Source organism: Prionailurus bengalensis, chromosome C1 (assembly GCF_016509475.1).
Source record: "Prionailurus bengalensis isolate Pbe53 chromosome C1, Fcat_Pben_1.1_paternal_pri, whole genome shotgun sequence".
Classification (NCBI taxonomy): domain Eukaryota; kingdom Metazoa; phylum Chordata; class Mammalia; order Carnivora; family Felidae; genus Prionailurus; species Prionailurus bengalensis.
In genome coordinates, this window is record NC_057345.1 from 187,302,232 (window position 1) to 187,327,015 (window position 24,784).

The 24,784-nt window shown below is 38.2% G+C and overlaps 1 protein-coding gene across 6 annotated transcripts in view; it reads left to right on the top strand.

Annotated features, from left to right (window-relative positions):
* The window catches only part of SPATS2L (spermatogenesis associated serine rich 2 like), a 172,895-nt gene that overhangs the window by 110,767 nt on the left and 37,344 nt on the right, over window positions 1-24,784 (top strand). For 3 of the 6 annotated variants that reach the window (XM_043577430.1, XM_043577426.1, XM_043577429.1), the window contains 4 exons: window positions 1,746-1,854; window positions 5,279-5,328; window positions 7,924-8,170; window positions 24,198-24,404. In XM_043577430.1, the coding sequence (XP_043433365.1) occupies window positions 1,746-1,854; window positions 5,279-5,328; window positions 7,924-8,170; window positions 24,198-24,404 (613 nt within the window). The remainder of the gene's footprint in view (window positions 1-1,745; window positions 1,855-5,278; window positions 5,329-7,923; window positions 8,171-24,197; window positions 24,405-24,784) is intronic. The other 3 variants (XM_043577431.1, XM_043577427.1, XM_043577428.1) reach the window with 1 other exon arrangement.

Here is a 24,784-nt window from a genome sequence, read left to right on the forward strand (position 1 = left end):
AGGCCGTGCATGATTTAGTCCCTGCCCACCACTGGTCCTGGCTTATATTCTAAAAGCCTCAGTTCTGCCTCCCTCTGTGCCTTACTCCACATTCATACTGTTCCCTCTACCTAAAATGTCTTTCCTCTTACTTCCTACCCATCTCTTCTCACTTGTCCTTCAGATGTTAACATACCTATATAAGGTCAAGTCTCCTTGTCATATGATTGAATGGCATTAATCACAATGTATACATATATATTTATTTATGTGATCATTTGATCAACACGTACATCCCCCTCTAGTCTGTAAGTTCCAGGAAGTTTGGTGCCTTTGTCACACAATAGGCATTCAAAAAATGTTCACTGAGTGGATTTTTAGAGAGGGGAAAGAGAAAAGGTGAGAAGGAACCTATATCTGAAGAAATAAGTGTTTTAATATAGAATCTAAAAAAGTAAGAACTATAAAAGGTGAGAATAGAAAAAAAAAGCAAAGGAATCTTGAGACACATACATACAAATTCATATATTACATTAGAGTCCTTGGTTAAACCCACATGTTTATGAACGTCAAGATTCAAAACCAGCTTTCTGATCAATAGTGTCAAACCTCTGTAAGTTATGTACTTCCAGCTTGTGCTGTTTTCTCATTATAATCTAAGTACTCTCATGTACAGATCTATATGAGATAGGCTGCCTATTTTCTGACATAATTAGGAACTAGGCTATATTTAACTATACTTAACTAAATGTTCTGGTTAGGAGAGTCACATTACACATATCGTACCCATATAATCTGTAGTCCATGAATCTGATTACAGTAAACTGCATGTAACTCTAAAACTCAATTAGCCATAATTTAACCATTGATAAAAACACACAAAGATTGTGCTGTGCTTTCATGATCATCATTATGGCTACCACTTACCTTTGCACCATGAGGACTCTAGAATCTATCAGTAGCAGCTACAGTAATCCCCTTGATAGAAAGCTGGGTGAGTTAGGTTTTGCTCAGATAAGTAGAGCATACTGTAGTAATTCCAAGTTCTGTGAGATAGAGGTCAATGAATTCTATTAGTAAAGAATACATGCTAAATTTAACTAAGAAATACATATAGGTCATTAAAAATTTATTATCAGCTTAGCTTAACCTATTAAAATCCTTAGCTTTCATATATGTATTTACTTTTAGGATGTTTTAAATGTTTGATTTTTAGAAATGTGTTTGGGAACATTCTGTATTATGGCTAAGATTGCCATTTCAAAAGTACAATGCCCCACACTTTTATGTCTTTGTAAGCATTAATGGAGTTTTACAACACACTTGTGTGAGCTTTGAGATGACTGCTTGCACTGTGCAGATAAGAGAAGCTGAGGCATGGGGCTATTTCTGTAAGTTTTCCAAAGATGCCCCCTGAGCCAGTGTAGAGGAGAGCTTGAGACAGAAAACGATCTGTGTCTTCACTGCAAACACCTCTTGTATGCATCCTTAGTCTTGGGGATAGGTTGAGGGTGAAAAACCAGAATTGGCTTTTCACACTTACTACCACAGTCCTAACAAGGAGCTCTTGGTGGACGTGTATACATAAATAAAAAGGGTATCAAGGTGATTAGCAGGATGAACTTTTGCTGGTCTGAAATGCTTGAGTCTGCTTGATGGCAAGATAGATTAGTTGGCTTTTCAAGGCCTTCTAACAGTTATAGTCTATCCAGTATGGACAATATTTAAAGTGTTTACCTTTCTTTTTCTTTTCTTTTTCCTCATAGATCTATGCAGTTCGCTCAGTTGTTCCCAACAAAAGCAATAATGAAATCGTGCTGGTGCTACAACAGTTTGACTTTAATGTAGATAAAGCAGTTCAAGCCTTCGTGGATGGTAAGCATACATGACCCCTGAACCTGTTAGAACTAAATATTCTATATGTTCTGTGTTTTTCCTCAAATGCATTGAATGTCAGTTAGCTACTGACAATGTAATTCTCATAAAAATATGCTAAGCTTTAAAAACACATCCATATACTCAATAAGAGCAGAATTTGGGATTTTTTTCTCCCTCGTGTAAAAAAAAAGATTGTACCTAGTTTCTGAAAGACACCTATTATAATGATGCTAATTCCATTGTCCACCAGTCTTTCCAATTTGTTATTAAACATGCCCTTTATTTGATGGTGTCCTTGTGAATGGAGGGTAATGCACTTCCTTCCTGATCTGGAAAGCCTCCTCAACTCTTCAGCATAGCTGTACTTAGCTGCAGTCCTTGAACTCGATGCTTACATAGTCTGAGAGGACTGGTTTATTCTTTTTTTTTTTTTTAATGTTTATTTATTTTCGAGACAGCATGCTCACACCCCTGTGCCGGGGAGGGGCAGAAAAAGATGGGGGGGGGGGTGGAGACAGAGGATCAGAAACTAGCTCAGCGCTGACAGCAGAGCCCGATGTAGGGCTCAAACTCATGAACCATGAGATCATGACCTGAGCTGAAGTCAGATGCTTAACCAACTGAGCCACATAGGTGCCCCAGTACTGGTTTATTCCTTAGTAGCCTTAGTCTATGATTTTGAGATTGCCTAATTAATCAGAATATCAATTCTGCTCATCTACCTCTAGATCCTTTTTGCTGTCTAAAACAGAATTTTCTTTAGACAAGCAATTGCGAGTGATATCATAGAATCCAAAGTCTTAGGAATATGTTTATCTTATAAATTTGTAACCTACTACCTTATATTTCCTGTATATTATGGGGAAATTCTCCCCTCCTATTTGAACAATTTCCACTTATGGACAGAGGTCTCGTACTTGTCCTCAGTTACCATATGGGTTCTGTCCTGGTATTAGTTTCTATGTTGTAAATATGGACTGGCTAAATATAATCTGATAAATCGGGTCAGGGAACACCTGTCAGCACATTTCTCAGTTATATCCTATTTATACTTTCTTTGTTAAGGATGGTTTGATTTACTTATTTTCCTAGGATTGGAATAATTTTCCTAAAGTTCTACAAGTATGGTTGCATTTCAGGCCAGGTCTTGAAACCAGGCCACACTCTAAATCTAAATTCTCTCAACTAATCTCAAGATTTAGGGTCCTAACTGATTTAAAAAATGATTGTCATTCAAAATAGACCTGCAAGCAGACCCATAATGAGCAACCTTTCTGTTTCTCTCTGTCTCATGGACGGGCAGATACAGAGTTTTTAGTCATAAGAAAAAAATAGTAGAAAATCTGATCTTGATCTAATTCGCAGCATTTGGTGCAATTTGTCTCAAAAAAATTTTGGAAATCTGCACATACTGGCGCAGATAAACTCTCAAGATTCACTTGCCAACGTCATTCACATGGAAAAAAGCTTTAGGACAGGAAAAAGGTTATTATCCCCATTCTTCCCCACCCTCACTTGGATTGAAGCCCCCACATTCCCCATCATGAAAGTTTTCATTACAAAGTGACCCTGATGAAATGCACAGATGCTCAGTAACTGATAGACTGTCATCAAATCCGTTTGTATTTAAATAGAGCACCTTGCTTGTCCTTGAAATTGTCACCTCGTTGTCAGTGTTGAGATCTCATTGAAAAAACCCATTGATTGCTGAGAAATCTCATATCACTTTGGTTGGGGACCAGTTGGAAAACTTGTTTAAAAACCACTGAAGTTCAAAAATATTTGTTAGGAATCACTTATGAGGCATATTAAAAGCACTATTTCTGAGTGGCTTCAAAAGCTTCAAGCAGTTTCAGTATAATTAAAATTTAATAATAACACTTTCAAAATTCTCTGTGAACATGAGTATTTCTTCTTCAGAATTGCTCTCGAAAAGCTCATTGTCCAAATTGCAAATAGAATTTATGTCAAAATGTGAAAATTAGAGGAATAATTGTAAAGCCATAAGCAACTCACCTCCTTTCTCTGATTAGAAAGAACATTATTTAACGGTGCTTTTAAATTTTATTTTATTTAGAAAACTGAAGTTTAGCTCTAAGTAAAAACTACCCTAATGATTATTAGCCACTGGATCGGCTAAGAAAAAAGCCTAATAAAAGTGACTTTCTAAAGTTCTTCAAAAGGAGAATACTGTGAAACATTAATTCTCTGGGAAAATGAGAGAAAGACCAGCTCAGTTAATAAAAAGTCTGAATTATAACTTACTTTTAAGTGCAGTGCTATTATTTCAAGTACATGTAACTCAGAAAGCCTAAGAGGGGCATTGAATTGGAAACTTTGAATAGATAGGAATAATTAGCCTGTCTAAACATTTGTCAAAGCAATATGGCCTTCTGCTTATCTAACAGTGACAGTGGACTCAATAATTGGGACCCTACTAATTTGAAATTTGTTATAAAGACCGGCCTGAAGTTTATCTCTATTTAGCCAACACACTCATTGTACAGAACTATTAGTATAATGAGATTGTATGAAAAGGCTTAAAATTGTTAAAAGAATACATTTAAGAGCTACTCTTTTAGAATTACCTATTTATAGGAAAACAAATGATGTACTCATTACCAATAACGTATTGTTGAAATTACCCCCAGCCCAGTTGGAATGAGGGAAGAACTTCGTTACACCACGTGGAAAACAGTTATCATAGCTGACTAACAGTATGCATGTCTTTTAAAATATTTTACAGCTTAATCAGGTTAGACTTTTCCTCTGAGTCTGTGCAAGGCCACATATGTATGTGAATAGCATGGAGAAAACCTGAGATTAATATGTCAGTCGATGAATTTCTTTTGTTTCAAAGTAGAAGCCTCGCAAAGAGCACATCCCATCCTTATGCACAGTGACGAGAGCAAAACCAACCTCAGATAATCTGCCCTCCTTATCACGCTGCTCAAGTTCAAGTTGCAAACATAATGAGTGGGGGCAGAAAAAGAGCAGGAGTGGCCAAGCAAAAAGCTTTGACGCACTTGGTTAATAATATTCAAAATCCCATGTTTGGTCTGGAAGATTATAGGTATTTTGATTCATATATCAAACAGAACAATTTTAATTCCACCTATGGCAATGAAGCTAACAGAACATTCTCAAGATATATTTCATTTTCTCTAAGACAACATAATGATAAAAAGGTAAGCTTCATGTAGTGGGGCTTAATACTTTGATAAAACCAAGATCATGCAGTGAATTAAATGAAAGTCTGGAAATAAAAAATGAAACTGGCATTTTTATTAAGGTAGGATGTATCAAAACAAATGAAAAAGCCACAAAAAAAAAATTGCTACCAGGATGGAAAGACAGAGATGAATTTTGTGTGGTGTTTTATTATGTGAATACGTGTTGAAGGTTCTTTGTCTTTGTCTAGGCAGTGCAGTTCAAGTTCTAAAAGAATGGAATATGACAGGAAAAAAGAAGGTAAGATTAATACTGATTGTAAATTAATCACATCTCCAATCAAAACATCCATGGTTGTTACCATTTAAACAAGGTTACCAATTTTATGCTTCTTTCAAATATGTTGGTATGTAGACCGAGAAAACTTGCAAATTCAAGACTCTCTTCAATTACCAGCCACCCTCACTACTAATGCCCTTGTTTTCTGTTGGAGTGTTTTTAACCACCAGGTGTGCTTTAGAAGTCCCAGAGTTTTTCTTTTTAAGTATTAAGGGGAACCCAGCCGGAGAATTCAAAGGATTCAAGACGTTAACTTGCCTGAACATATTCCGTAGCACAAAGGAAAAAATTAGGGAGTGTTTTAAAGATACTTGAAAAGCTCTAAATATATTTTCACATGTTTTTCCAACTGAAAGAATCTGTCCAAAGCTGCCCTGAGTTGTTTTTTTTTGTTTTGTTTTGTTTTGTTTTGCTGAGTTCTAAACTAGATCTTTAACAAAGGAACAAAAAAATACCTTAAAGCCATAGTAAGAAAGGGACCAATTTTCTTCCTTCTTGATAACCCTGGCAAACCACTCTTTGAGAACAGAGGGAAGGAGATTTTACTCTGCCCTCTTCGAATTATTTTCCTCTCTTGGCTAGTCACAAAGGGTTTGACTTCTGGGCACACGTGAGGTGCGCCTGTGTGCACATGGCACTCTGTCTCCAGAACATGCCTGCCTAATCTTGTGTACATATATGGAGCTCACTAGCTCCTACAAAGTGCACCGGTCTTGTTCTTGGCCTGCAACCTGTTTTAGTCTGATTCTGTTTTCAAAGGAACTGCCCCATCCGTACCCATAATTTCCCAGCCAGGCCTTGTGTTTTGGGTATCCCACAATATAATACTCCAGTCTGCCCTTCCCCATGAGGGAAGATCACAGGCCCACAGAACAGGTTTTGAGAAAACAAAAGGCAGCATTACTTCCATAAAATCCTGAGATGACTGAGATTACTGAAATTACCCTTTGCCCTCTGTTCTCTCTTTAGTTTCTTGTGGAATAGGAGGAATTGGGAAATTTTTTTTTAACCCCTGTGTGTCACCCTTTTTGACAATCTCTGCTTATCTCTACTCATGGTTTCCCTGACTTCTGTGTGAGCTGAAAATGGTTTGCAAGTGGTTGAAAGGCAATATTGACATGTCCGTGGAAAAATCTCAGATGTGCAGTTTGGGTATCAGATTTCTCTGATGTGAAAAAAGGAGCAGAGGAACAACTGCAGACCCAGCTCACTGAGCCTCCACCTTAGAGGTTCAGTGGGAAAATGGTCTCCCCAGCCCAGCAGACATGCAGCTTGCATGGGAACCTGTGCCGCCAGCCCTTCCCTTCACCCAAGGAATGGCTTCTCTCAGCCAGAGGAGCACTACTGGGGGAATGATTGTGGTTTCAATGGGAAAGAAAGGGAATGAGGAGGAGAATTAAAAGGAAACAGTTTCTTTTTATTTTTTCTGTTCAAATGTGTTGAAGAACAAAGCCAGGCTGATGTTCCACTGGCACTCACTGCTGCAGCAGGTGGGTGGGACAGGGTCTGCTCTAATGGGTCAGGCATCTGTTCTGCTTGGCCAAGGTCTGCGCCGTCCTGAATGTTAAATACATTGAGTACCCTGAAGGTACAAAACCAAAGTCAAGTAAAGCGTGCAACATAATTGGGAACATCTTCTTAATTTCCTGTATATTATTATGTATCATCCATTAGGGCATCTTAGGAGAGGTACTGTAAAACCCTGCCATATTGTGATAATTGGGGTCCAAAAACATTTTAATGGTCTAAAATGCAGGGTGGTGTTATTTCAAAGTAAATAAAGTGAAACCATGTAATGCTGTTCGCCTCATAGCCGAGAGGTCGTCCAGGATTCCAGCTGCACAGTCCAAATCCAGGTGGACCCAGATCGGTTTGGCATGGCTTTATAGCAGTTGTCTGTGCCAGCTTAAATTCTCATGGGGATGATTATGTGTCCTGTGGCTGCCTTGCACTCCGTGGACAGTGGCAGCCATGCCAGGAATCTCCTGGTTGATTGGTATCTATCTCGGCAGACCCAACCTGGACTTTGGGGACCTGCCTTCTACTTCTTCATCTTGCAAGGACTTGCCTGCCCTTTTCCTACTGATTCTCCTCCTCAACCTCCTATCCTCCCCGGAGGATCAGAACCCTTGTCTCCCACCACCACATCACCAATTTAAGAAATGTGAGCTCTTCTCCAGTGGCACAATATCTGAATTCAAGTTGTTTGAAAGCAGTTCTCACAAGATTTTACTACATTACCGTTCATATATATATATGGCTTCAATTTGCTCCAATAATATTTCAACTTTTAGGCCATTCCCTGCTATTTTTTTCCTTTTAAGGGAACTTTTATTTGCTCACTATGTTTATGAGGTAAAAGTTTACACAACTTACTGTGAGAAAGAAGATACTTACATTAATGTGGGCGGTTAATAAAAATGTAGGTGTTTTCGCCCATTCTAAAGGGCCAGAAAGCAAACAAGATAACATACTTCATTTTGATGTCTAGGTTCACTTTGTATCTAAAGGGTCTGAGCTGAATAATATTATCTTCTCATTTGTTTCTCATTCTAGAACAATAAAAGAAAAAGAAGCAAGTCTAAGCAGCATCAAGGCAACAAAGATGCTAAAGACAAGGCAGAGAGGCCGGAAGCAGGGCCCCTGCAGCCACCACCGCCCCAGATACAAAATGGCCACATAAATGGCTGTGAGAAGGACAACTCATCCACCGATTCTGCCAGTGAAAAACCAGTCCTTATCCCTCGTGAGAAAAAGATCTCGATACTCGAGGAACCTTCAAAGTCCCTTCGTGGGGTCACAGGTCAGTAATTCTCGTACAGAGTTGCTTAGGAAGGCACGGAAGAAAAGGATGCAGAGGGAACCCACTGAGTTGATTGTTTCTACTGTTGATATTGTTGAAAGAGAAGGGTTGTTCTGCATCGTGCAGGGATGCCGACATCTTCCCATAGGAAGGGGGTGGGGAGGATGTTGCAGGGCCAAAGAATAAAACTCAGCTTAGCCCCGCACTAAGTCAGAGGATTATTTTTTCCAAGGAACATAGTTCTAATCTGTATTAGCATCATCGGGAAAACAGAAATTCCAGTTAAAAGAAATTTTCTTTCAAGACACCTTTTCCTGGGATAAGGGAGAAATAATTGATGACAAGAGCAAATGTTATTAAAGGGTAGATCAAATTATTTTAACTTTTGTTATTTTATATTATGTGACAGAACCTAACCTTCCAGGGTGTTAGAATCTGGAATATTAATTATTTGTGCTATAGCTATATCTTAATCAGTCCACCAAAGGCTACTTTTTAATCAAGTGTATGACGTTGGGTGTATCATTTCATCTCTAGTGTCCCATTTCCTTTCTGTAAAATAAGGAAACTGTACTACGATGTACTAGATCAGTGGCCCTCAATACCGTCTTACTGAATGCTCCATTTGATAACAAATCCTAAAATAAAATTCATAGATAATATAATCTATATAATCTATCTAGAAACAGGATTTCAATAAAGCAAAAAATGTGAGAAATCAGGAACCACTAAAAAATAGAAAACCTGATAAAATGGTCTGATATACACACCCACTTATAATGAATCGCTTTGCACTTAAAAGAGAACAGTGGCCAACAAGATATTGTAGACAGTGGTTTTTTTTGTATTTCACCTGTGATGTAAGAGCTGAATGAGAATGTTTGTATATAGACACAGCATCGCTAGGAAAACAGCTACTACAAATGCAGGCTGATGCAGGGGTGCTAGTTGTTAGATACCGTGACTACAGGTGTCGTTGGCCATGTGATTTTCCCAAATGGTGCAAAACTTTTGATTGGTTCCGAACACCATAAAATACAATCTTTTCTTAATTTACCCAGTATTAAATCCCAGAAATCCAAGTAAATCCTGGAAATCTGTAGGAAAATTATATTAAAAAATACTTGTGTTTATATGTAAAGCGTCCAACAGGACATGAGAAAGTTCAGGACACAGGATGATTCTTTGTTGTGCAGGATGCCTGTGATTGTAAGTCACCTGGCTATAGGTGTAGGCCACTCTCCCACACACAAATTTTAAAAATGCCCCATCAGTTTTTCAAAATGCCTTCAAAGCGGTGGTAGATTCTCCCAGTGAGGACCAGATAATTCCTGAAGTCCTTCTAGTTACAAAATCCTGCTTTTATTGACTCAGTGACTCTTTAAATTCTTCCTACACGCAAAGCACTGTGCTCTCAGGCCACAGTAAATTCAGAGAAGGGTATGGTATGGTTGAGGCCCTGAGGGAATCACATCCTATTATTTATTCTTGAAGAGAAGGCTGGGTTTACAGTTTAGGGAAGACAGGTGCTACATCCAACTGAGTGATCCGGGGAAGTTTTGTGGGAGTAGTAGTTATTGAAGGACCCATAAATTTGAATGAGGAGAGGGGATTTGGAAGGTTGAAAAGAAGTGGAGAAAACTTGACTCCATACTCTTGTATGTCTGCAGTCTCTGAGTAAGACAGGCCCTGCCTAGGAACAATTCAGTCCAATAGAAGATGATGCAAACAGAACATCTCCTGGTGACATGTCCCAAATCAGGGCTCCACTGAGGAAGCAATACATTAAATAACTGACATGCTACACAGCACACTAGTGAGTTTGCAACTTGCTCACAAAGCACTAATTTTTTTTTCTTCCATAAACACATTACCTACCAACTCTCTTAATAGTGAGTGTCATAATTCAGATCATCCTTACTGTGCAATGCTTCCTTAAAACCAACCCAACAGGGGCGCCTGGGTGGCTCAGTTGATAAAGTGTCCAACTCTTGATTTCGGCTCAGGTCATGATCTCACAGTTTCATGAGTTCGAGCCCCATGTCAGGCTCCATGTTGATGGTGTGGAGCCTGCTTGAGATTCTCTGTCTCCCTCTCTCTGTCCCTACCCTACTTGTGTTGACTCTCTCTCTCAAAATAAATAAACTTAAAAATTAAAAAAAAAATAGCCTATTTCCCTTTAGAATCTAAATTTTCCAGGAATTTTTTAATTCAGTTTTTACTACGCCTACAGTTTTGAGAATGTTTTGATTTATAGTAAGGGCAGGGGAAAGAAATTAAATAATTGAGTGGCAGATTCCCAACTTTGCTTGTTATTGCTTTCACACGAATTACTTTCAAAATCTAATTACTCAAGTTGCTGTTTTGATATCAATCACAGACTAAAAGCCTAGCACGTATATTTGTTCATTTACTTATAATTTATACCTTCTTTCTAAAACAATTTCGGTAACTCTATCAAGTATATGACATTAGAGCAAATTCAATATTGAAGCGCTTCACTTCACAGTGGATAGCTGCCTTGAAAGTTAAGTACCCACTGGAGGAGTTCTCTGTACAAGGAGGTTTTTGTAAACTCTAACATGAAACTTTGTGTGAAGAATCCTTCATTGCACAAAGAGCCATCCCAATATCCTTTCAGTTTTGTAAGTTTAGCATGAAGGCATTGAAGTATGTCAGTATTATTTGTTAATGTTACTGGTTCACTTCAAATCTATACTTCACGTAAGTTTTCCTGTTAAGGACTGAATGATGATCATGGAAGATTATTAGATGATTTTGCAAAAGGAAGGTAATCCTCCTGGTTGACCATTAACATCAGCAGCAGCTCACTCATAAATTTAAAAATGAGTTTGTCACTAGTTAGGTTTTCCTTCCCAAAGATAATGAAAGTTCATCAGGAACGTGGTGCCAAAACTGTGAAATGGCCTTGAAATGCTCATCCAATCCATTGGAAACCCCGAGACCCCTAACAGGTATTTCACAGATGAGTGTTAGGTCTTGGACATTCTGTACCCCATTTTGAATGTAGAGCCTTGGCACTGGAAAGGATGGCAGTGATCCTTGAACCCCATCTCCTCACTTTATTGCCGAGGAAGCTAGAGCCCCTCAGGTTGAGAAGATAACCCGCACCCCTGGGGTAACTCTTTTTAGTTTGCAAAAGCCTGTAATTTAATGCATGCATTCAGAGAGTCTCTGCTGAAACCGTGGGCTCCATAACTCCTAAATGATGTATAATTGAAAAATTAGGAAAAGGTAATCCTAAAAAAGCCATGTAATGATATTCTGTACTTGAGTGGGTTCAAAGTATGAGTGTAAAAGAAATCTCCAGTCTGCTTGCAGTGGAGCATTTATCAATCTTTCCAATAATGAAACTGGCTCAAGAAAGCTTGCCCTGAATGCCCAGCTGGGCAGCAGGCTGTGAACATGTGGAACACACATTTTATCTTTTTATAACACCTTGACATTCAAGATTTCTCTTTTTCAAAAATTTTAAACAGAATCACTTTCTGGTAGGGGAGAAGTTAGCTTTAAGATATATGCAGGTGGTTCAGGGGTGTTAGTGTGACTTCCTACGTGAAAAATAACCACCAAACGCATCATCATTGCAGGCTGTAAATATAGCACTGTCGAGTGGGACAATGCTGCCTGTCAGCATGTAGCTTAGAAGTTTGGGAGTTTGATTTAAACTTAGTACAAAATTACTTCTTTAAGCCTTGGAGTAGTTTTTTTTTTTTTTTTTCTGTATTTCAGAATTTTTAATAACAGCTCAAATTAGATCTTTTACATAATCCAATCATGATCATTCTGTGTCCAAGTACAAAGTCAGACAAGGAATAGATTAAGATTTATTTTTACCAAAAGTAATGCCAAGGATCATTTTTATTCCTAAAGTCCATCTAAATGTCTAAAGCACATTATGACTTTAGGGTTCAATTTTCCTAAATATTCTTCCTGCTCTACTTTTCTTAAGGCGTGTATTACTGAAATGTTTAGGTGGTTATCACCGGATAGGTCAGAATAAGAATTCAAATTCCTATGTGGCTTTCTCTCACTGGACACAATTCCCACTGAATAGGAAAGGAGCCAGATTACAGGCCACCAACTGACTCCATTGAGAGAAACTTTGAGGCGGGGCTTTTCTTGGCTCCAGCTCCCCTGACCGCCAGCAGGCTTCCTTTATGTCCCCTGGTCTTGTGAAGCATCCTGGGAAGCCAGCTCTTGTGTTATTCGTTACCTGTCTCAAACAGAAAGCTCCATGCTGTGTTCACTGACCTGCACAAACCGGACTTCACAATCTGCTCTGTATCACAGAACAGGAGCAGCCCAGTCATTTTGCCTTGACAATACACATTGTCTATTTGGGCATGGCACTGGCACAGAACTGCTTTCTCATTCTCAAAGTGAGCGGAACCAAACATGAGAGAAAGGATCCCGTTATTTTAGAATGTTCGCTGCTTGTCCCTCATTTGTGCGTCTTGTTAACACCCCACACCACCACACACACACACACCTCACCAAACTGTTTCACAGTATTTTTATGGTATGCGGTTTCCTATAGGATTTCCAAGCAGATTTTTTTAATGCTACTGTCAGTCCTAGCCTCAAGATTATCTCCCCTGCTTCTCTAAGCCCCTATATTGGACCAGAGGATTAGAAAAGATCAACAAGATGAAAGCAGCTTGCCTGGAACTTTAATAGTAAAGCCAAATGTGTATATTCCAGGATTCGGCAGTGCCAGCCCTCCAATGGAAGCAATATAATATTGTAGCTAAGAACCAGGCTTTAGCGTTAGAGGTGTTTGGATTCAAGTCTTGGCCTCATCGCTTACTAGGTGTGTGACCCGGGACAAGTTAGCCACTCTGTGTCTCCGTGTCCTCACCTGCAAAATAGAAAATATGACTCCACTTAACAAGACTGTGGTATGCAGTAAGTGAGGTGTCTAAAGTGATTAGCACAGCATCCAGCACAGAGTCAACCCTCAGATCATTTATGTGTCTAGTAAACATTTTTAAGCATCCTGACATGAGCCAGGAATTCTAGACGAAGCAAACAAGACAGCAAAACTTCTGCCCTCATGAAGTTTGCATACGTTTTGGAAGGTGAGGTGAAGAGATGCATAATAAATCAGAATACAGCTAAGTTACCATGAGAATTCTAGATGATAGCAAGTGTTGCGAAGGCAGTGAGTAGGAGAGAGATCAGGGCAGGGGTCAAGATCACGTGTGTAGCAACCTGAAATAAGGCTGTCATGTCCCGTGAGTGATTGAAGAGGAGACATGGGAGCTGAGACCCAGAGGCCTCAGAGCAGGTTCTCTCACACCAGGTTACAGTGGTCCGAGCAGCCAATGTTTTATTTAAACCTTAATTAAGGACTTTAGCTGAAACCCTTGCAGAGCCATAACCATGGGATTTTTACTCTTTTTTAAAATTAAAGATACAATACTTTCTTAATCTAGGTAGCCAATACTAAGTAGTGTCCTATGAACTTGCATTTTGAAAGTTTACATTTGAAGCACAGTAATTGCTATTCTCACTCCTCATTAATGATTATTTTAGCATCTAAATACTCAGTGTTAGCTCCTGTTCATGGTTGTGCGCTGTGCAGTCACACCCTCAGTTTCACACCCTCAGCAGCACCATGTCAGAACTGTTTGGGGAACGTTAGGGGAGGCCTTCAACTGCATTTTCCATGACCAAGACCTCTGCTTCCTTTCTCTGGGTGTGACAAAGCAGAAAGAGACAGACACAGACATGGGGTGTAGTGACAGGAGGGCATAGGAAACACACAACCCCTCGGGTATTTTTCTGTCACCTGGGTAGAGTGAAATCCACAGCCTCTCCCTTCTCCTTCTCATTTGAAAACTACTTTTGCTGCAACCCTGAAGCAAAAACACAAAACTACTCTCTCTGAAGAGCTGATATCTTCATAACTTCCCACCCATACCTTGTTATGGCGATTTCAGTAACAAAGAGACTTAATTAAATGGAATGCACTCCTTGCAAAGAACAAAAGGCCTTCCAAAAAAAATTGTTTTTTAAATTTTTGAACAAAGATTTAAATGGTTCTATCAAAATATAATGAGAATTGACTCTGTTTTGCAGTGAAATAAGTCAGTGAAACAAATTAAGGCAAATTGTCCACCTTGTGTCATTGGTCAGCTTAATTCATTGACTTTCTTATCTATTATCTTTTAATATAAATAAACCTGTAAAGGTATTAGTAACAAATGAGACCTTGAAAGGTAATGTAAATAAAACTAAAAGGTCTGCTTCCAATCTGAAAGTTACCAGCTTTATGCCCACCGATCTGATCAAGTTTAATAGGACTTGAAATAATAAAGTCTATCTGTCTTTGATAAAGAACTTACAAAGAGGCAGAACCAACAGACATTATGTCTTTGAAATAAGCCTGTCTGTTTGGGTCTCTGTTTCAAAGTTGTTGGTTCCTCTGACTCTCTGTTAATTATCCTGTCATGCAGTGACAGAAGAATGACGGACCATGCAAATCCAGGTGCGTTGTCACTGTAATGTGAAGAGAGTTTTCTTGGGGCTTTATCACTAGACCGTTACTCTGTAACATCTAAAAGAATTATCTTTACTCACCGTCATCTCTTCACCTCTGTCTCTCACTTATCATCTTATTCAGTATGGCTTACAGCCCCATCACTCCAAAGAAATTGCTCCCACGATGATTATCAATGGCCTCAGTGGATTAAATTTAGCACGCATTTTCCAATCTGTACTTTATCTTTTTCTGTCTGTAACATTCAGTGCTGTTGATCACACGATCCTTAAGGACTCTATTTTTTCTTTTCAGTTCCTCTGACATGACACCCTCCTGATTTCCCCTCCATCTTCATTGCTCCATTTTTTCCTTTGAGGGTCATTCTTCTCTACGTAGGCTGTTAATTGGTACAGCTTGTCAAGACTTGGTTTGTTCCAAGTCCTTTCTCCTATAAGACCCAGTACTGTCTTCTTAGATCATTTCAACCATGCCCAGGTTTTAATTATGTAAGCTGGCTCACAAATTCCTCTTCCCAGGCCAGGCTCCTCTCTGTGTTCCAGACTCTTACTTGATACTTTCACTTCAACAGTTCAAAGCACTTCGACAATATGCTTAAAGCAAACTCATGATCTCCCTTCCAGTCTTAGCTTTCTTTTAGTGTTCCTGATCTTAGTGAACTATCTATCCAATGTGAAAGCCAGGAATCTAGACATCAGTCCTGACATCGTCTCCTCATCCAATCCATCAAGTCCTGTCGATTTTCTTTTCCAAATGTTCCTAGAACCCATCTATTTCTCACAGTCTCTACCTGTGCCTCCCCACCAAAGCCATCATCCTCTCTTGCCTATGTTGCTGTATGAGTCCACCAATTAATGTCCTAGCTTTTAGATTGTTCCCCTCTAAGTCATTCTATATCCTGAAATCTTTTCAAAACACAAATCTGAACTCTTAAGATAAGAACCAAAAGTCTTACCATGGCCTACAGGCCCAGCGTGGTCTGGCCCCTAAGTGATGCTCCAAGCTCACTGAATGGCCTGCTCCTTCTTGCTGTCTCTACTCCAACCCTCCTGGTCCCCTCTCAGTCCCTCATATAGACTTGTGTGTGTCCAGTCAGGTTCAAGTCCAGAGACCAAAACCACACAGTTTATTTGAATGGGAGGAATGTAATACAGGGAATTACTAACTAAAACACTAGAAACACGAAGAGGTGATTAGCTACTGAAAGGAATAAATGAGGATTCTAAGGGTTCTAGACATGGCAGGAGAGTAGTTACTGTCTCTAGAAAGGCTGGACAATAAAGAGAGCCCTCCAATCCACGATTGAGATTGTGACCTCATTGAAAGCATGTGGAACATGCAACCTTGTGGCAGCAAAACAACTACACTAAAAACCAAACAAACAGACAAACAAAAACTGTCACAGGGCATGGACTGAGCTGTTCTGTAGAAGAACTTTACCATTGCCAGAGGGTGTAGATAGACTGGAACTGCTTGAAGCCACTGCCAGTGCGGGGGATCCAGGGACCATGGCATGACTGCAGCTGGAGCCCTTCTGCTTGGCCCCCACCTCCTGTGATGAATAAGCATAACAACAAAGAACCGGAACTAGAAGAGAAGTGTATTCCTGTCCTCTTAGCCCTGCGTGGTCACTTTATTGCCCTCCACTGATAAAGCTAACATTCTGTGAGCTGGCAAAAGAGAATCATTTGCAGGGGCCAGCTCCTGTATCCCAAAGTAAGGCAAAGAAGGGTGGATTTGAGCCAAGAGAAAATAACTTGATAACTGGCACACAGGGCTTTCTCCTGCCTTAAATGCTGTCTCTGCCTGGAGTGCACTTTCCTGCCTTCTTACCTGATGAGCTCACAGGATCTATCTCTTGGGGAGTTACTCCTTGCTGTCCCTACATCAAATATACCAATTACAGATTGCAGAATGCTATGTACTTTTCTTTCATAACACTTACCATCGTTGTAATTCTACATTTGTCTGTGTCCTGGTGTGATTTATATGTCTTCCTAATATCCTGCAAGTTCTGGAAAGATGGGGGCCACATCTGTCTTTGATCACCATTCTTGTTCTGGTGCCTGAAACAGACACCGGACACAATAGGCACTCAGACAAACAAGCCTTTCTCATGGTCTTCACTGAATTATTAGTGATAGAATATGTAAAGTACAGGTTAAATTTAGTAAAGTGGCTATGCAGCTTTCTAAAGATAATTAGGGATTTTGTATTTCTGATTTTATTTTTTTTTTCAATATATGAAGTTTATTGTCAAATTGGTTTCCATACAACACCCAGTGCTCATCCCAAAAGGTGCCCTCCTCAATACCCATCACCCACCCTCCCCTCCCTCCCACCCCCCACCAACCCTCAGTTTGTTCTCAGTTTTTAAGAGTCTCTTATGCTTTGGCTCTCTTCCACTCTAACCTCTTTTTTTTTTTTTTCCTTCCCCTCCCCCATGGGTTCCTGTTCAGTTTCTCAGGATCCACATAAGAGTGAAACCATATGGTATCTGTCTTTCTCTGTATGGCTTATTTCACTTAGCATCACACTCTCCAGTTCCATCCACGTTGCTACAGAGGGCCATATTTCATTCTTTCTCATTGCCACATAGTACTCCATTGTATATATAAACCACAATTTCTTTATCCATTCATCAGTTGATAGACATTTAGGCTCTTTCCATCATTTGGCTATTGTTGAGAGTGCTGCTATAAACATTGGGGTACAAGTGGCCCTATGCATCAGTACTCCTGTATCCCTTGGGTAAATTCCTAGCAGTGCTATTGCTGGGTCATAGGGTATGTCTATTTTTAATTTTTTGAGGAACCTCCACACTGTTTTCCAGAGTGGCTGCACCAATTTGCATTCCCACCAACAGTGCAAGAGGGTTCCTGTTTCTCCACATCCTCTCCAGCATCTATAGTCTCCTGATTTGTTCATTTTGGCCACTCTGACTGGCGTGAGGTGATATCTGAGTGTGGTTTTGATTTGTATTTCCCTGATGAAGAGCAACGTTGAGCATCTTTTCATGTGCCTGTTGGCCATCTGGATGTCTTCTTTAGAGAAGTGTCTATTCATGTTTTCTGCCCATTTCTTCACTGGATTGTTTGTTTTCTGGGTGTGGAGTTTGGTGAGCTCTTTATAGATTTTGGATACTAGCCCTTAGTCCGATATGTCATTTACAAATATCTTTTCCCATTCCGTTGGTTGCCTTTTAGTTTTGTTGGTTGTTTCCTTTGCTGTGCAGAAGCTTTCTATCTTCATAAGGTCCCAGTAGTTCATTTTTGCTTTTAATTCCCTTGCCTTTGAGGATGTGTATTTCTGATTTTAAAAGAAATTTATACTAATGAAGAAATTTTAAAAATGCAGTAAGGTTTAAGAAAAAAAAACAGAAACAACCACTGTTAAATTTCATTTCATAATTTCTTAACTGCACAGATATATAGGATTTTTTAAGCCAAAGATCACATTATGTAGTATGTGAACTTTTGTATTCTTTTTCCTTAGCATGACATTACAGACATTACCTCATACCATTACATATTCTTTAAAGACATTATTTTAATGGCTACATTGTGTTCTTATGAATTTGACATATTTCTTTTTAATTCCCAAACTATTGTCCCTATGGATTGTTTCCATTTGTTTATGACTATTATAAATAATACTATAGTGAATACTTCTTCTATATAAATCTTTATAAACAACCATGATTATTTAATTGGCATATTTTCTTAGAAGTGGAATTATTGGGGTCAAAGAGTATGAATATTTTTGTAATTCTTAATATATTGCTGTCCACAAAGATTGGACTAATCTCATTGTTTTCATTTGTAAAACTGACAATTGGGCAATGGAACATTTTAAAATGTTTAATTTCCATTTGCATTGTTCTTTGTGAATATTTAAAAACACTAAGATTATGATCAAAGAACTAATTTATTATTATTATTATTATTATCAGTTATCATAAAACACTAACATATTCACTTAACTACTTTTAAGTGAGTGTAATATGCTTTAAGCAACACAGACATTAGAAATTTTAGGCATAATTTTATAACAACTAAATTGTACTGTGTCTTTTTATCAATTTTTTCTAAGTAGAACTACTTCACAATACTTTACAATGTTAATCATCATCAGACAATGTGTTTTACTGTGTATTAGGAAGATCTTAACTCAGTGGCTTAAAATAATTTCTTTAGACCTACTCTTATGGTTATACATTTCTTAAACTTAGATCTGAATTCTATGTATACTTCTTTCAGCCTACTTATAAGTACATAAAACTTTCACTGAAAAGTAAAGTCTAACAAGAAAAAAGAGTTTTCAGAAACTTCCAAGTCTGAACACATACATGTCTATACATATATTATGAAAAATCTTTGAATCCAAGTCCTGTATTTCTCCCAAGAGGAAGATTTGTTTTCTTTGGTACTGTTAGCAAAAAAACAACCACCACAGTTTATGTTTTGTTGTGTAAAATAAATCCACACAAGAAGCAATCAAATGTGACCTATAACGAAGAAAAAGATTAGAAGCAAAACAATACTGCTCATGAATAAAGAAGCAAAATCTTCAACAAAGTATTAGCGCATTAAAGTAAGCAATATATAAAAAAGATAGTACACTATGACCAAGTGTGCTTTTTCCCAGGAATGCAACGTTGGCTTAACATTTAAAAACCAATTAATGTAATTTTCTGTGTTAACAAAACAAAAGAGAAAAGCAATATGGTCATCTCAATTAGTGAAACAAAATCACTTGGCAAAATAATAAAAACTCCCAGAAAACTAGGAATATAAGAGAATTTCCCAATAAGCATATGAAAAATCTGCCCTACAGTTAATATCATATTTAATAATAAAATGTTGAATGCAGTTTCCCTAAGATCAGAGCAATGCAAGGACTGCAATTCTACATTGCACTAACCTAGGATTCCTAACCTTTGGAAAGAAAGAAGTTAAACTGCATTTAAGGATGTCATTATTATTGCCTATAAAGAAAATTTTAAGAAATCTACAAAAAAAACTAATAAGGAAATTAACAAAGTATCGAGGTATAAAGTTCAATATATAAAAACTCAGTTGTATTTTTGCATTCTAGCAGCCAACAATTGGGAAATGAAATTTTTAAAAATACTATACAATAACCTAAGATACGTAAAATACCTATGAGTAAATTTAACTAAAGTTGCTCAAGACACTAAAAACTGAAAAACAATGCTGAGACCAGTTAAAGAAAAGCTAAATAAATGGTATGATGTATCATGTTAAAAGATCAAAAGATGCAATATTGTTAAGATACTGATTATCTACAAATTGATTTGTAGATTCAACTCAAGCCCAATCAAAATCCCATCCGATTTCTTGTAGAAAGATACTGATTGTTTTTGTAGAAGTAAGCTGATTCTTTTTAAGTTTATTTATTTTGAGAGAGAGAGAGAGAGAGAGAGAGAGAGAGAGAGCTCAAGCAGGGGAGGGGCAGAGAGAGAAAGAGAGAGAGAGAATCCCAAGCAGGTTCCACGCTGTCAGCATGGAGACCAATGCAGGACTTGAGCCCACAAACTATGAATTCATGACCTGAAATCAAGAGCCAGAAGCTTAACTGAGCCACCCACGTGCCCTGAAATAAGCTGATTCTTAAATCTGCATTGAAAAGCAAAGGTCCTAAGATAGCCAAAACAATCTTGAAAAAGAAGAGCAAAGTTGGAGGGCATATATGACCTGATATTAAGACTCATTATATAGCTACAGTAAACAGGAAATGTGGTGTTAGGGGTAAGTATAGACAACTACATCCATGGAATAGAATGTGGTCCAAAAATAGACTACACATATATAGTCAATTGATTTTCAGCGAAGGTACCAACATAATTCAGTGGGGAAAGGTGAACTCAGGTTTACTATGCTATGGTCTTAGGCTACATTTTCACATTTTACATATTAGTTGTTAAAGGCAGAGAGACTGTGTCTCGTTTATCTCCTATGAATAAGCCAGTGCTAGCACGTAGTGGACCCTCCATATATGTCTGTTGAGTTAGATTGAATCAGAAACCAGAATGATACTCAGGAAGATATACACCATGTGTGTTAGGATTTGATAAATATCTTTAACAAAGGGAAGGCTCAGGTGATAGTTAAATTCAAAAACATTAAAGCTTCTAAGAGCCATTCTTAAGATTAAACTAAAATATATAAAAATTAAATTGTATATAATATTTATTGAAATCTGGGCAGATTGGGTGTTTCCAGAGATAACGTTTCTTTCTAAGATGTAACTACTTGGGTTCAAGTATTTGATGAATATTGGATAAAGTCACAGCCAGGGACACATATCAAACTAGGCTCCCTCTAACTAGAAGGGTCCCAGGCATGGAAAGTACCAAAGTAATGCTGATTCATTCATTCATTTTTTCAGTATTCATCATGGTACCTACTATGCACCAAGCATGTAGTGATGAACTAGACATATATCACTCTATCACCACTTATCTCATGTAGAAATTGCAGAGGATATTTTAAGGTTTCACTAAAATCAATACTCTCTTAGCGTAGAATTAATAGTGATTGCAGATTTTAGACCAATAATCTCACGCTCCTTCTGATTTAGATTAATGCTCCTCAGTAGAAATATAATGTGAGCTACAGATGTAATTTTTAAATTTCTAGCAGCCACATTAAAAAAGTAAAAAGAAACTGGTTAATTAGATTGGGTAATATATTTTATGTAATTTAATATACACAAAATGTTATTATTTTGACATGGTCAATATTTTTTAAATTATCCAAGAAATATTTTTAATTCAGCACATCTCAATTTAAGCAAGCCACATTTCAAGTGTTCAGTAACCACATATAGCTAGTGACTACCTTGTTGGACAGGGATAGGAATCAACTCTTGGTAAGCTACAGGCTGGTGAAGTTTACAAGTAGATTCCAGAAAGATAAAGAACCGATGGTACTTCTGGCCATAATGTTAGAGGGAAATCACTGTATCCAGGAAAGAACCCCCATTATTCTGTTGCTAGAAATGTCAGGATTCGTGGTTAAGATGAACCTAATTCTGTTATAGCTGAGTAACTCACCACCAGCTTTTATGTGAAAGAGCCCCAGAGCTTTACTATATTTGGAGACAGATCTGTACAGCCAACGTGCAAATATATCCAAGTCATCTTTGAGAATTTCAGATCTTCCCAGTGTTCAGTGATTTCCACCAATAATGAGACAGCTTTTCAGGACCCTAAAAAAAACCTGCTACTCAGATTTCTCAATGGGTATTTGTTGCATGAATGATGAAACGAAGCAGTAGCCCACATACCAGTTCTCTGAGACACAAACAAAATATTTTCAGCTCTAGGTCACTGAACTCATGCTCATTTGCATGCTTGCCTTCCATTTAAAATTCTAAAGCATCCAACAGAATAATTTTTTTCCCTTCATTCTAAGGTCATTATTTCCATTAAGCTATAATACAAATCCCCTTATTTTCAAGAATAAGACTAATTTACTACACTATGCACAATAAGCTGTATTTTAGATTCTCAATTTATACTATTTCACCAAGGCTGAATCTTCTCTATGATTTAGAGAGGGAATGAATTGGAGCCAGCCTGTCCTTTATCACAATTTTAACAAAACATTTACAGACTCATCAAAAAATTAGTTTTCCATCTTTTCCAGTAGAGTTTCTCCAGGTGGGTGGTGCCATCCACCTTCACCCCAACAGAATCACCTGGCAAGTAGAATCATGGGCCCACTGCTGAATCAGAATCCCTGGATGTGTTGTCCAGGAATTTGCATTTGTAACAAGCACTGAGGGAGAACTCACACACACTAAATCTTGACAACCACTGCCCTATACAGAAGTTCTCCTTTAGTATAAATAAAGATAAAATTGTATACTACCATTTAAATCTGTTTAAATCTGTTTACTACCATTAAGTACCATTTAAATCTGTTTACCATTTAAATCATTGCTGGAGGAAATGGTGTTTTCAGTATTTAACTTGTTCACTGCCTTTGCTGAACATTTCATTGTGTAATGTAGTTTACCTTTAAAGAGTATTCATCATTCAGACCATAAAATGTATGCTGTGCTTTCTTGATATATAGATTATGAATGATGGATTCAAGTAAAGTCAAATTTACACTTGTCTTAAATAGGCTAATGTCTAAAATCAAATTGACTAAGACCCAGATCATATTCTTTTGCACTTTCTGAGTACAGTCTCTATAATGTTTGTGACAAGTGTTAGGAAAAATGTTCTTTGTTCTTTGTTTTTGTTTTCCTATGAAATCATTTTAAGAGTACTTTAATTCAGTCACAATTTTACAGATAGCTATTGAGCCAGACACAGTACTAGGCTTCAGAAATGAATCCGATTTCAGTATTTGACTTCAAGGGAGTCCTAGCCTCCTCAAGGCAAGGATGAAGGTCAGACACATAAGCCTTGTGTTAAAATACAAGGCAGTAAGTTTTTAAGAGGCAACATGAGAGCAGAGAGAAGTGAGGCAGGGTGAAAGGGGCTGGGATTCATAGAGATGACGTTGTGCGCTGTTTGAAAGTGAGCCACAGTCAGCCAGAAAAGTGAAGTCATTCCTACAGGCTCATGCAGGACATAGGGAAGCTCAGAACATTGGTCTCCTGGGTCTAAACCTGCACTCTTTCTACTACACTCAGCTTTCTCTAAGAACCTAGCCTTCAAAACATGCTGGCTTCCCTTTTTTTACACCCATAGCTTTCTCTGGTTGTGAGTAAGATGTTAAGGGTGATACATTTCCTTCTCAGGCCACTAAGGTGCCATTTAATTCACTCCAGCAATAACTAATAGAAACCTACCTTTAAAAGATGCTGAAAGCAATGTGCTGCTAATTTATTGCTACATCTATTAAAGCTCCAGAGAGAATTTGACTCCCTAGATTTTAAATATAGTTGAGATATTATGATGTTTCCCAATTTAATCCCTCCATAAATTAAGTGAAATGGTTATAGTACCTGTTGTCACTTCATTCTTGCCCTATCTCCAATCACTCTTCTGCCTTCATTAATTCAGAATAAAATACTACAAGACATTAATGTAGCGCTTGGAGATAGGAGGGCTGCATTTTTATAGCCTCCATATGAAATCATACTTAAAGATGCCTATACCTTTACTGAATGGGGAAAAAAAAATCTTCTCATCTCCTAATAAATAACCTTTGTTATGAGTGAAGAAACCAAGGCTCAGAGATGTTAAGTGGCTTGGCCCAGGGTCACCGTGCAAGTAATTACCAGAGCCAAAACACCCACCCCAGGTCTACCAACTCCCAAGTGCAAGGCTCTATTTTCTAGTACATCCTCAAATCTTCTAGAGATTCTATTAAAACAGTTTCCTCACTGCTTGCAATGAAGGACATTGTTGCCAACATGTAAACAAAATGAAAATCTTGGCACCCCCCCCCCCCATCACTTTCTCATCAGTGTTTTTAGCTTATCACTTCACAGTCATTATTTGGTGTTTTCTTACAGAAGGCAACAGACCACTGCAACAGAAACTGTCCTTAGATGGGAACCCCAAACCTATACATGGAACACCAGAGGGGTCAGATGGCCTACAGTGGTCAGCTGAGCAGCCTTGTAACCCAAGCAAGCCTAAGGCAAAAACATCTCCTGTTAAGTCCAATACCCCTGCAGCTCATCTTGAAATAAAGCCAGATGAGTTGGCAAAGAAAAGAGGTAAAGTGATTTCTTTTGCACAAATGATTCAACCTATTTTACACACACAGAGAAGTGCCAGAATGATAGAACTTTCCAAAAGATGCTGCTTAGTGAAGAGAGATGCACATGAAATTGCCTTTCTTTCTGTGACCAACATAGATTGAAAAGTAGATGTGATTCCTCCCATATAAATCAAAGGTCTCGAGTGTTTAAGAGGAATTACATCCCCTTTCTCTGCCTCTCTGTGGTCATTCTTCTCTTTGTAGGCATGGATAAATTTGCACCACAAGTACTCTCTACCCCAATGTCTTAGGAAGCAAATGTTAATGCAGGAGCTCTTTTAGTAACTTGAATGCTGAATGTTTCCCAGACACACACGTTCTTAACTTGCATTGAAT